Source organism: Mobula birostris, chromosome 2 (genome assembly GCF_030028105.1).
Source record: "Mobula birostris isolate sMobBir1 chromosome 2, sMobBir1.hap1, whole genome shotgun sequence".
Lineage (NCBI taxonomy): Eukaryota > Metazoa > Chordata > Chondrichthyes > Myliobatiformes > Myliobatidae > Mobula > Mobula birostris.
Genome location: NC_092371.1, coordinates 155319107 through 155332142, shown reverse-complemented (window position 1 = coordinate 155332142; position 13036 = coordinate 155319107). Strand labels below are relative to the sequence as shown.

General features: G+C 36.7%; 1 protein-coding gene across 7 annotated transcripts in view; it reads left to right on the top strand.

Moving 5' to 3' along the window:
- fam135a (family with sequence similarity 135 member A) overlaps positions 1–11643 on the top strand; it is a 120414-nt gene extending 108771 nt beyond the window's left edge. For 3 of the 7 annotated variants that reach the window (XM_072250438.1, XM_072250432.1, XM_072250461.1), the window contains 5 exons: positions 382–479; positions 4540–4691; positions 5445–5555; positions 6639–6752; positions 8790–11643. In XM_072250438.1, the coding sequence (XP_072106539.1) occupies positions 382–479; positions 4540–4691; positions 5445–5555; positions 6639–6752; positions 8790–8995 (681 nt within the window). In that variant the 3' untranslated portion in view covers positions 8996–11643. Of the gene's footprint in view, positions 1–381; positions 480–1012; positions 4692–5444; positions 5556–6638; positions 6753–8789 lie in introns of those variants that run through there. The other 4 variants (XR_011884553.1, XM_072250453.1, XM_072250445.1 and 1 more) reach the window with 4 other exon arrangements.
- Positions 11644–13036: the final 1393 nt, after the last annotated feature.

Genomic DNA, 13036 nt, shown 5'->3' with positions numbered 1-13036 from the left:
CGCCCCACACAGCCTTCCAATCCGCACCTTGTAAGGCATGAAAATGCCCGACGCTGGCCTCTCAGGCCTGAGTCGACGTCATCATCATCATCACTTTTTTTCCTTGAGGGAAAAGTCAAGCAAAACCATTTGACATGTCTTTGGGAGATTGCTACTGTATATTTTGGCAGAGAACATATTCCATTAACCACATTTCAGGATCAAAACCCTGTCTACAGACTTTACACCATTTGACTTCTGACTTTCAATTTAGCTGATTTTTATTAAAATCTTGATTATGATGACCCTTTCAGTTTTATTCAGAATGCTATTGAACAACACCTTCATTAACATTCTGGGCCACTAAAGTTTATTTTCCTTTATTTACCTTTCCTTTCATAGAATGACACATTTGCAGACTTTGATTCCATGACTGATCGACTTTTGGATGAAATAATACAATATGTTCAGATTTACAACCTTACAGTTTCCAAAATCAGGTGAGCTAGCGAATGGTGCATGGGGATGTTTAAGGATTAATTTTAAAATTTATTTTACTGGTTTTTCCTTGTCCTATAATTTTGCCTTAGCTATTTTAAACTTGTATGAAATCCAAGTTTGTATGTAATTATAGATTGTGGATTCCATTCAATCAATACTAATACAATTAAGATTTTGTGCTACCTATTCCCATTTTCACAGGGAATATTTCTTGAATTCAAGGCTATTAAATCCCTGCCCATAAAAGTGGTGGCAGCAGGGCTCGAGTGCATGCAGCTGGGATCGAGTAAATCCTTGGCGATGTAAAGCTGATGCTGGGGTATACTCAAGAGTAAAATCAGGAGGGCAAAAGGGAGCATGAGATAGCTTTTGCAGAGATGATTAAGGAGAATCCAAGGAGATTTTATATATATATTAATGGAAAAATTAGGGTGAGAATACGGCCCTAAAGACCAAAGATCTTTATGTGGAGCTGCAGGAGATGGGTAAGGTTCTCAATGAATATTTCTCCTTTTTTTTTCTGTGGAGAAAGGCAAAGACTAGAGAACTAGGTAAGGTGGTGCTGGACCTTTTAAGATGTATGAAGATAAACAAATCTCTGGGGTCTGATATCAAATAACTCTGTGGGAGGCCAGGGAAGAAGTTGTGGGAGCCCTGACTGAGGTATGTACACTATCATTATCTGCGGGTGAGGTGCTGGAACACTGGAGCATGAAGAATGTTCTGCCATTATTTAAGAAGAGCTGGAATGAATAGCCTGGGAATTAAAGACATAGAAAGCCTAACATCTGTGGTTCGTAAGTTACTGGAGAAGATTCTGAAGGATTAGCATGCCATTGGTTGATAAGGAGTCATCAACATAGTTTTGCACATAAGAGCTCATGTCCTACAAATTTGATTGAGTTTTCCAAAGAAATGACCAAAAGGATTGATAAGGGCAGTATGGTAGGTGAAACGTATATGAAACTCAATAAGGCGTTTGATAACGCCTTATGAAACATATGGTAGAATACTCAGGAAAGTTAGGTCATGTGGAATCCAGGGAGATCTAGCTAATTGGATGCATTTAGCTTAATGGTAGGAGAGTGATGATAGAAGGTTGTTTCTCAGACTGGAGGCCTGTGGCCAGTGGTGTGCCTCATGGGTCAGTGCTGGGCCCACTGTTGTTTGTCAGCCATATCAATGATTTAGGACATAGGAGCACAATTAGGTTATTTGGCCCTTTATGTCTGCTGCAGCATTCCATCATGATCGATTTATTATCCCTCTTAACCGCATTCTCCTGCTTTCTTTGACACCCTTATTAATCAAGAACTTATCACCCTCTGCTTAGACTTGGCCTCCAGAGCCGTCTATGGCAATGATTTGGATGAGAATGTACAAGACGTGGCGAGTAAGTATGTAGATAACACTAAAATAAGTGGTATTGTAAGTACTGAAGAAAGTTATTAACAATCAGCAGGATAAGTTGGCCGTGAAATTTAATTCAGATAAGTGCCGTGTTTCATATTAGACAGCCAAATGAAGGTGCAACTTGCACGGTAAACTGTAGGGCCAAACGGAGTGTCATAGAACTGAGGAAGTTGATGTTCAGGTATATGGTTTTATCAAAATGGAGTCGTAAATAGTAGGCAGTTGAACAAGGCTTTTGGCACCTGGCTTTCAATAGTTAGGGCACTGAGCTTAGAAGTTGAGAATTTACGTTGTAATTGTACAAGACATTAGTGAGGAAACACTTAGAGTATTGTGCTCATTTCTGGTTAACCTGTTATAGGAAAGATGTTATTAAACTAGAAAGAATGCAGAAAAAAATTACAAGGATGTTCACAATGGTATGAAATTATGATGTACATAGATAGGATGAATGCATTCTGTCTTTCTCAGGATTGGGGAATCAAGATGTAAAGGACATGGGTTTAAAGACCATAAGATATAGGAACAGAAGTAGGCCATTCAGCCCATTGAGTCTACTCTGTCATTCAATCATGGGCTGATCCAACTTTTCCAGTCATCCTCACTCCCCTGCTTTCTCCCCATACCCTTTGATGCCCTGGCTAATCAAGAACCTATCTCTGCCTTAAATGCACCCAATGACTTGGCCTTCACAGCCACTCATAGCAACAAATTCTACAGATTTACCGCCTTCTGCCTTAAGTAATTTCTCCACACCTCTGTTCTAAATGGACATCCTTCAATCCAGAAATCATGCCCGCTTGTCCTAGACTCCCCTACCATGGGAAATAACTTTGGCATATCTAATCTGTTCAGGCCCTTTAACATTCAGAATGTTTCAATGAGATCACCACCTCATTCTCCTGAACTCTGGGAAATACACCCCAAGAGCTGCCACATGTTCTTCATAGGATAACCCTTTCATTCCTGGAATCATTCTCGTGAACCTTCTCTGAACCCTCTCTAAAGTCAGTATATCCTTTCTAAAATGAGGAGCCCAAAACTGCATACAATACTCCAAGTGTGGTCTCACGAGTGCTTTATAGAACCTCAACATCACATCTCTGCTGTTATATTCTATACCTCTAGAAATGAATGCCAACATTGTTTTTGCCTTCTGCACCACCGACTCAACCTGGAAGTTAATGTTTACGGTATCCTGCACAAAGACTTCCTAGTCCCTTTGCATCTCTGCTTTTTGAATTCTCTCCCCATCTAAATAATGGTGTGCCCATTTATTTCTTCCACCAAGGTGCATGACCATACACTTTTCAACATTGTATTTCATTTGCCACTTCTTTGTCCATTCCCCTAAACTACCTAAGTCTCTCTGTTTCCTCAACATTACACTCTCCTCCATCTATCTTTGTATCACCGGCAAATTTAGCCACAAATCTATTAATCGCATAGTCCAAATCATTGGCATACATCGTAAAAAGCAGTGGTCCCAACACCGAGCCCTGTGGAACTCCACTGGTAACTGGCAGCCAGTCAGAATAGGATCCTTTTATTCTCTGTTTTCACCCGATCAGGCAATGCTCCACCCATGCTAGCAACTTCCCTATAATTCCATGGGCTCTTATCTTGCTAAGCAGCCTCATGTGTGGCACCTTGTCAAAGGCCTTCTGAAAATCCAAGTAGACTATGTTTACTGCATCTCCTTTGTCTATCCTGCTTGTAATTTCCTCAAAGAATTGCAGTAGGTTAGTCAGGCAGGATTTTCCTTTCAGGAAACCATGCTGGCTTTGGCCTATCTTGTCATGCGCCTCCAGGTACTTCATAATCTCATCCCTAACAATCGATTCCAACAACTTCCCAACCACTGATGTCAGGCTAACAGGTCTATAGTTTCCTTTCTGCTGCCTCCGACCCTTCTTAAATAGCGGAGTAACATTTGCAATTTTCCAGTCATCCGGTACAATGCCAGAATCTATTAATTCTTGAAAGATCATTGTTAATGCCTCTGCAATCTCTCCAGCTACTTCCCTCAGAACCCATCAGGTCCAGGAGATTTATCCATCCTTAGACCATTCAGCTTGCTGAGCACCTTCTCAGTCGTAATTTTCGCTGCACATACTTCAATTCCCTGACACTGTTGAATGTTCTGTATACTGCAGGTGTATTCCACTGTGAAGACTGATGCAAAATACGTATCCAGTTCCTCTGCCATCTCTGCATCTCTCATTACAATATCTCCAGTGTCATTTTCTATTTGGTCCTATATCTACCCTCAACTCTCTTTTACCCTTTATATACTTGAAAAAGCTTTTAGTATCTTCTTTGATATTCGTCGCCAGCTTCCTTTCATAATTCATCTTTTCCTTCCTAATGACCTTCTTAGTTTCCTTCTGCAAGTTTTTAAAAGTGTAAACTTATGTGATTCTAGCTTATAAAGGAATAATACGTAGATCCAATTGGTAGGACATGAAAAATTGTAAACCGAGTATTAATATTCTTTTTCTGAAAGGTGTTGGTGATTCATTGGTATTCATGCAATTGAGAAAAGTGCATACTTTTTTAATCATAGAACAATTATGTTTTGAAATATTTTGTTTAACTTCCAGTCATCTATTTGCTTTTCTCTTCCTCTCCTTCCCATTCTCACAGCTTTATAGGACACTCTTTAGGTAATTTAATAATTCGATCAGTACTTACTAGACAAAGATTTAAATTTTACTTAAACAAATTGCACACGTTCCTTTCTTTGTCTGGACCTCATCTTGGGACCTTGTACAACAGCAGCGCACTTGTCAATACAGGTAAGCAAACAGACTGTGGTTGTGTGATAACTTCAGAATAACCAAATTTCCTAAAATTTTATTTTATTTATGGTAAATGTTTCTAATATGTACACCATCTGTGGGATAACACATTAACAGAAAGCAAATGTGGCAGGTTCATATCATGGATGGGATTGCTTCATCAAACTGGAATGTAAATGTATGATAGATTTATGTCTTCCAAATCCAGCAACTGCAGACATCTTCTGGCACTTCTCTTCCACTTTTAAGTAAGATAGAATAAATATTAGTAAATTCTTTGTGTCCAGGGTAAACATAAATACTGTACCATTAAGATTAATTTCTGGTCATTGTCTGAAACGTTGATGCACTCTAGCCCTCTATTTTGCTGTCCATTAATAAACATTAATAGGAATTTGTGTATCACTTCAAACTTGTGTAAGTAATGTCCCTATATGTTCATGATGCAACAAATTGTTGACTAAACAAATCGATCAAACTTCATCAGTTTGTTCCCAGTCGCCTACAAATGACACAGTGAAACACTAGTACAGAATTTTGTGGTTTAGATGCAATTTTCCTTCAAAGCATGCTGTACTTACCATGTTAGTTTCATTTTATATGATTTTCGTAAAAAAGGAACATACTTTTAAAAATCAGTGGATACTCAATCAGTTTGAAATCCTGATTATGACTTTTTGGAATTTATTTATGTACCTTCTTTTGCATTAATTGTCTTTTAATGTCCTGTTGCATTATTTTCATAACCAGGACTCTGGTTTATGCAGAAGTGGAAGAAATCTGGGTCCCTACTGCAGCTGACTTGTAGAGATCATTCTGATCCTCGTCAAACTTTTCTGTACAAACTCAGTAAGAAAACTGGTAAGTGTTGCAGTAATGGTTATTTTCACTTGTTTATTGTCTGCATAACTTGATGGAATGCAAGAGCTTTTGAACAATAAAGTGATTTTGTTTGCACTTGATCCCATTACCTACAAAGTAGGGAGTGTCTAAAATTTATGTCACATTTATCTTCAGTAAAAGAATTTAAAAATACTAATGTCTCATGTTATCACAAAAATTTTGTTACTGTTTTTTTTCCCTTGTACTACCTCAATATACTGATCTATTTGGATGGCAAAAGTTTTCAGTCAGTGCATATGACAACACTAAACCAATTTCCTAATTTCCCAATTTACCAAATTGAACACGTCAATTGAATATAAATAAAATGCAGAATAGCAAAATTATTCACTAATGGATTATAAAAAAAATGCTTCCTAAAAATAAATTCATCTCTTCACTGCTTTTTTGTACATTTTTAATATATGAAATTATGTTTTTCTGAAAATTCTGAAGGAAATGTTCATGATTGAGTTTCATATAAGTCAATTCTGAATTTTATTTTTATCTTTCATGTATTTGACTGTCTCCCCACAATTTTGTGTTCTGATCTGCAAAGATTTGAGTATTACCTTCTTTATGATTCAATGAACTTTAATCTGACATCACCTGGAACTATTCCAAATGTCCATTTTACTATCTTAACAAAAATTTTTAAAATGGAGATGCTGGAAATTTGAAATAAAAACAGAAAATGCTGGAAACACTCAGCAGGTCAGGCAGTATTCCTAGAAAGAGAAGGAATTATTGTTTCAGATCTGTGACCCTTCATCAAAACAGCACAGCCCAGAGTGTGTGCACTTTTCTAGTTATGCGTTTGAGTGAGAAGAATTGCTTGTTTCCATCGGAAATCAGTATAAAATCATCTCTAGCATTAAAGTTATGGCACTTGTATGTGTTTACTTTGCAATTAATGTGATGTTCATTTCTGTTTTTAGCTTCTACTGACTTAATTAGACTTATTTGAACTGACAAAAATGTTATTTGCTGGCATGGTTTTGTGCTAAACAGAGTACAGTGGAAGTTCTTGTTCTAATGACAGTCTTAACTTCAATATTCAAGGTCTCCATTACTTCAAAAATGTGGTATTAGTTGGCTCACTACAAGATCGTTATGTCCCTTACCATTCTGCTCGAATTGAGATGTGCAAAACTGCTTTAAAGGATAAACAGTCAGGTAAGAATTAATATCTGACAATTGTCACTACTAATAGGCATTTACTGAAGATAATTAAACTTGTTTTGAGGATCCCCATCCTCTTAGACCAAAAGACATAGGAGCAGAATTAGGCCATTCGGCCCATTGAGTTTTCTCTACCATTCCATCATGGCTAAGTTATTATCCCTCTCAACCCCATTCTTCTGCCTTTTCCCCATATACCCATTGACTTGGTTTCCACAGCCATCTGTAACAATGAATTCCACAAATTCACCACCCTCTGGCTAAAAAAAAATCCATACCTTGGATTTTACTTTTTGTTTTTATAAGAAAAGTGAAAGAAGAATTCATTGTGTATAAAACAGTGTATACCTTGTTGGGGCAGGGTGTGCAAAGTTGTCAGAATCAGATTTTTTATTAATGTCTTGTATTAGATGAAGTTTATTATTTTGTAACAGCAGTACAGTGCAGATGCAAAATTACTATAAATTACAACAAATAAATAGTGCAAAACAAAGGAATAATGAGATACATGGACTGTTCAGAAATCTGATAGCAGAGGAAAAGCTGTTTCTGAATCATTGAGTTTGGGTCTTCAGGCTCCTCTACCTCCCCTGACAGTAGTAACAAGAAGAGGACATGCTCCAGATGGTGAGGGTCCTTAGTGATGCATGCCACCTCTTGAAGATGTCCTCGGTGGAGGTGGGAGGTTTGTGTCAGTGACGAAGTTGCTGATTCTACAACCCTCTGCAGTATCTTGCAATTCTAAGCATTACAGCCTCTTTACTAGGCTGTGGTACACCGGTCAGAATACTTTCCATAATATAATTCATAAGAATCTTTGGTGACATATCAAATCTCCTAAAAAAAAATCTAATGAAGTAGAGTCGTTGGTCTGCCTTCTTCGTAATTGCATCAATGTGCTGGATAGATCTTCTGAGATGCTGACATCCAAGAACTTAAAGCTGCTCACCTTTTCCACTGCTGGTCCCTCAACAAGGATGAGTGTGTTTTCTCCTGACTTCCCCTTCCTGAAGCCCAAAATCAATGGCTTGGTCTCAGTTTGTACATGATCAGTTTATATGTGTATACCATGTGCAGTAGAATTAGACATTGTATAGTACACCACTAAGGATTTTTAAATGTTTAGAACATAAAATATTACAGCACAGGAATAGGCCCTTCAGCCTACAAAGTCTGCACCAAACACAGTGCTGAATTAAACCAATTACCTTCTGCCTGTACATGATCCAAATCCATCAATTCCTGAAATATTCATTTGTCGAAATCAGCCTCATTGTGTAAACTATTTGTTTCTGCTTGCACCACTCTTCCAGCAGCCCACACCAGGCACTACTGTGCTACTCTATGTAAAATTCCAGGCACGTACAGCTCCCTGTGGGTGCCATAGTGTGTAATGGCTTCCACAATATCGTTACTGCTTGGGGTGTCGAAGTTTAGAGTTCGATCCTGGCATCCTCGGTAAGGATTCTATACATCCTCCCCATGGATGCATGGATTTTGTCTGAGTCCTCTTATTTTCTCCCACAGTCCAAAGATATACTGAGTAGGGTAATTGGTCATTGTAAATTGTCCCATGATTAGGTCAGGGTTAAATCAGGGTTGTCAGGGATTTCTGGGTGGTGAAGCTTAAAGGGTTGGAAAGACCTATTCTGCTCTGTAAATAAAATAAAATAAATACTTTCCATCCTCTCACATTAAATGCTTGTAATTTAAGTACTTGACATTTATATTCTGGGAAAATGATTCTGACTGTCTACCCTATCTATGCCTCTCATAATTTAATAAACTTCATTCAGGCATCCCTTCAACCTCAGCACTCTGGAAAAAGTTACCAGAGTTCACATGCCCTCTGATCCAGGGATCGTTCTGGTAAACCTCTTCTTTACCCTTTTCAAAGCTTTCACATCCTTCCTGTAATGGTACAACCACAATGATGCATTATACATCAAATGCAATCTAATCAAAGTTTTATTTCACTGCAACATGGCATTTTTGTGCTTAGTATTTATTCCTGATCTCTTTATTTTATAGGACCAGTATACGCTGAGATGATCCAAAATCTTCTTTCACCAGTTTTGGAAAATAAGGAATGTAATTTGGTCCGATATGATGTCATCCATGCATTACCAAACACAGCTAACTCGTTAATAGGACGAGCAGCTCACATTGCTGTTCTTGATTCAGAAATCTTTTTAGAGAAGTTTTTTCTGGTTGCGGGCCTTAAATACTTTCAGTAAGAACGTGTGCCATAAACTCTTACCTCTTTATTCAAAGAAACACATTTGATCACAGAACGTAGTCTCTGCCTAAAAAGACTATTTGTACAATTTTGTATTGAAAAACAATTTACATTGTTTTTGAGGTTAGTTAAAAGGTCCGAATATGTTTTTGCCTGTTGGTTTGTGCTGTGCAATACCAATTTTATATTTTTATTGGTCTTATGTACTTATTTCTGTTGTGTTTTTCTGTATTTTTCAGAAATTTTATTTTGCCTTTTTAAGTATCAGTTAATAGTTGAAATTATCAGAGTGCACTGTTTATATTTTTATTTTCTAATTTTTTAAAGTTATTATTCAATGATTAAGTTAGAAGTAAAACATTAATTTAATTCATGACTTCCAAAGAAGCATTCTCATATAATCTATTGGGAGCCTGTTGTATGTTTCATTCGTTAACACAGACTTTGGCAACTGGAAACCCTGTAAAAAGCTGCTATATATTTATAGATTTTTAACTTTGCTCAACTTAGGAAAATTACAGATATGTTTTTCATTTCATGCAGTCTTGCTGCATGGACCAAAAATTCTTACTCAGACATTCATAAACGTGTATATTTTATCACTGTCCAGTTTTAAACCATTTCACAAATGTCTGCAATACATTTTTATACAGAAAACATTCTCCTACAAATTTTAACCGTACCTGTGGAGCATTAGTACCTTTTCTACTGTTGAAGTGGAAAGACTTTTTTGCAATGGAACTTTTAGAACTGAAGTAACTATTTTCAAATCTTATAATATTCTGTACATTGACTCGAACTTTTCACTGTCATGCCAATCTGATAAATGTTGAATTGAAATGATTTTTATCGCATGATAGTATAAATTGAACACAATGAGCCCAGCATATACAAAGGATTTGAGTAAATACATTTTGTGAGGTTAATAGTACAAAGCCTATATTTTAACTTTAGTTTATTGAACCACCTGATTGCTAAGATTCTTATGTCAATCTATTCATAGACATTCACTAAAAAGTTATCCTTTGTAATAATCATATTTTAAAATTATATGAAAATATGTGACAGTGAGGAGTCATTTTATTGTGGCTTCTGTGACTGGAGAGCTGCACTGCATGTGATATTACTGGTTGTAATATGTCAGTATTGCATCAGCTTAGCAAGGGCAAGAGCTACAAGATCGAAGTAGTCAAATAATTTATTGTTAACATTTTTTAAAATTGTGACAATTGGACACTTTTCACTCTAATTTCTGAGAGAAAACTTCCAGTTAATTTATTTAGATTATCCTGGTTAACAATATAACATTAATTATTGGTTACGGTTATATATGAGACAATGCCAAGTAAAAAGGCATGTGGTGCTGTTACACATGCTTTTAACAAATTTCTTTTGAATTTTTATTGAAACACTACATCCTTTTAAGTAAGGCATGTCATTTGTCTGTAGTCTTATTTTCAAATACCTACAATTCATAAGCAACGATCATTGTACCAGCAGCAGTTAAATATTAAAAAAAATGTATATTACTGTACTGTGCAAATTAAATATCTTTCTTTTGTATTTTTCATTTCCATACCTAACTTTGCTTTCTTTAAAATCCACAAGCTTTTCCCTGATTTTCCTGCAAGAGGGAGATCAGTGACTTTACACCAGCAGTGATGCCATCTATGGTGCAAGTTGACAACTTCACATTTTCTATATTTTCTGTATCAGAAGTAATGGAGCCAGTGACCACTTAAGCTTTCAGTGTAAATGATCACTGTAATGTGTTCCCAGTTCTCATATAAAAAACAGGATCAGGGCATATCTGTGATAAAAGCCAGTAAGACTGGGACATTTATCTCCAAAATAAGTTTGAGAGGTGGACATCTTTAAAATTAAAAAAAGGTACATAGTGATTTGGCTTGTGAGGGATACTACATTCAAATGAAACATCCATTGATAAATTCAAATGGAACAATTGAAGTTAATGGTATTGATGCACTTAGAGGGAAGTTAGAAAACATGCTTTGGAGACATGACATGAATATAATATGCTAAGAAGAAAAAAAGATGGAAGAATGTTGCAGCTATTCTTGTGCTGTAAATTTGTAACTGCTGGAGAATTGTTACCAGATCTCAGGTAACCCAGGAAATTTCTCCTTTATTAGAAAATAGTTTGCTTGAATATTGATATTTTCACCTTCTTAGAACATCCCAAAGTGCTTTACAACCATTGAAGGGCTTTTAAAGTGTAACTGTTGTAATGTTGAAAAGCAATGCAACCAATTTCTGCACAGCAATAATTATTCCCATAGAAATATGATTTGCTTGTGGGAGTTTTTAGTTATATTCTGACATTTTCTTAATATTTGGCTGTACTCCTGAAGTTCATCCACTCATTTAAACTTCCGTCACAAAGGCAGGCATGGTGCCTAGTAGTCTACAAGCTGGAACCAGGAATAAGTGTAGCATCTTGGAAACGTGCATGTTGGAGAATAATTTCTTTAACATTTTGAATGATTTTTGAAAGCGCACACAGTTTAGAAATTTCCATGCAAGGTACTAATTTGAATCTTGAACAATGCCAATCTAAGTCTGTATGTGCTACTTTGCCTTGAAGATAAATAAAATTCCAACTGAATATTACTGTATAGGTATCCTATTTTTAAAAATCTTTCATTGTCTTATTCTTACAGTGATTAACTTGAATATTATCCTTGTTTACTCCATTTGCGCATCACAACCAATAGATCTTGACTTAAGAAGTGACTTTAAACAAAATACCTAACATAGAACTTAACATTTCCAAGCTTTGTGACAGTTCAACCATAATTGTTACAAGAGCTGTTTGTATATTTAAAATAAAAATGTGAAAAACATTGCAGTTGCCCTTGTAATGATACACAAATTGAAAGCAGTTTCTGATCTGTTCATTTGTAATCATTCTCTATGAAAAGACTCAAATAATGCTTGTCAATTCTTCAGGCATTAAAACACTTAGAATTATTGAAAACTACAGTACAGAAACAGGCTCTTTTTCATGAACCATTTATACTGCCTAGTATAAATTGAACTGCACCTGGACCACAGGCCTCCACATCTTTCCCATCCATATACTTATCCATACCTCTCTTAAATGTTGAAATTGAAGCCACATCCACCATTTGAACTGGCAGCTCATTCCACACTCTCACCACTCTCTTGAGTGAAGATATTCCCCCTCATGTTCTCCTTAAACATTTTACCTTTCTCCCTTAAGCAATTACCTCTGGTTGTAATCTCTGGAAAAAGCCTGCTTGCATTTACCCTATCCATAACCCTCATAATTCTGTATACCTATATCAAATCTCTCCTCTATCTTCTACATTCTAGGAAAAAAAGTTCTAACCTATTCACTGTTTCCTTATAACTCAGGTCCTCCAGTCCCAGCAACATTCTTGTAAATTTTTTCAGTACTCTTTCAATCTCATCTTTTCTGTTGGTAGGTGACCAAAACTGCACACAATACTCGAAATTAGGCCTCACCAATGTCTTATACAACTTCGACATATCTTCCCAACTCCTGTACTCAATACTTTGATCTATGATGGCCAATGTGACAAAGCAGTTTTTATGACCCTATCTACCTGTGACGACATTTGCAATGAATTCCCAGATCCCCTTGTTCTACTGCTGTTCTCAGTGCCCCACCGCTCACAGTGTAAAACCTGGTTGGTCCTCCCAAAGTGCAACACCTCATACTTGTCTACCTTAAATTCCATCTGCAATTTTTCAGCCCATTTTTACAGCTGGCCCAGATCATGCTGCAAGCTTTGATAGACTTCCTTGCTGTCCACTACATCCCCAATCTTGGTGGTATCACAAATTTGATGATCCAGTTAACCACATTTTGATCCAGATTGTTGATATGGATGACAAACAGTAACAGATTCACCACCGATCCCTGCAGCACTCCATTAATCACAGGCCTCCAGTCAGAGAAGCAACCATCTACTACCACTCTCTGACTTCTCTCACAAAGTCAATGTCCATTTACTACCTCATCTTGAATGCC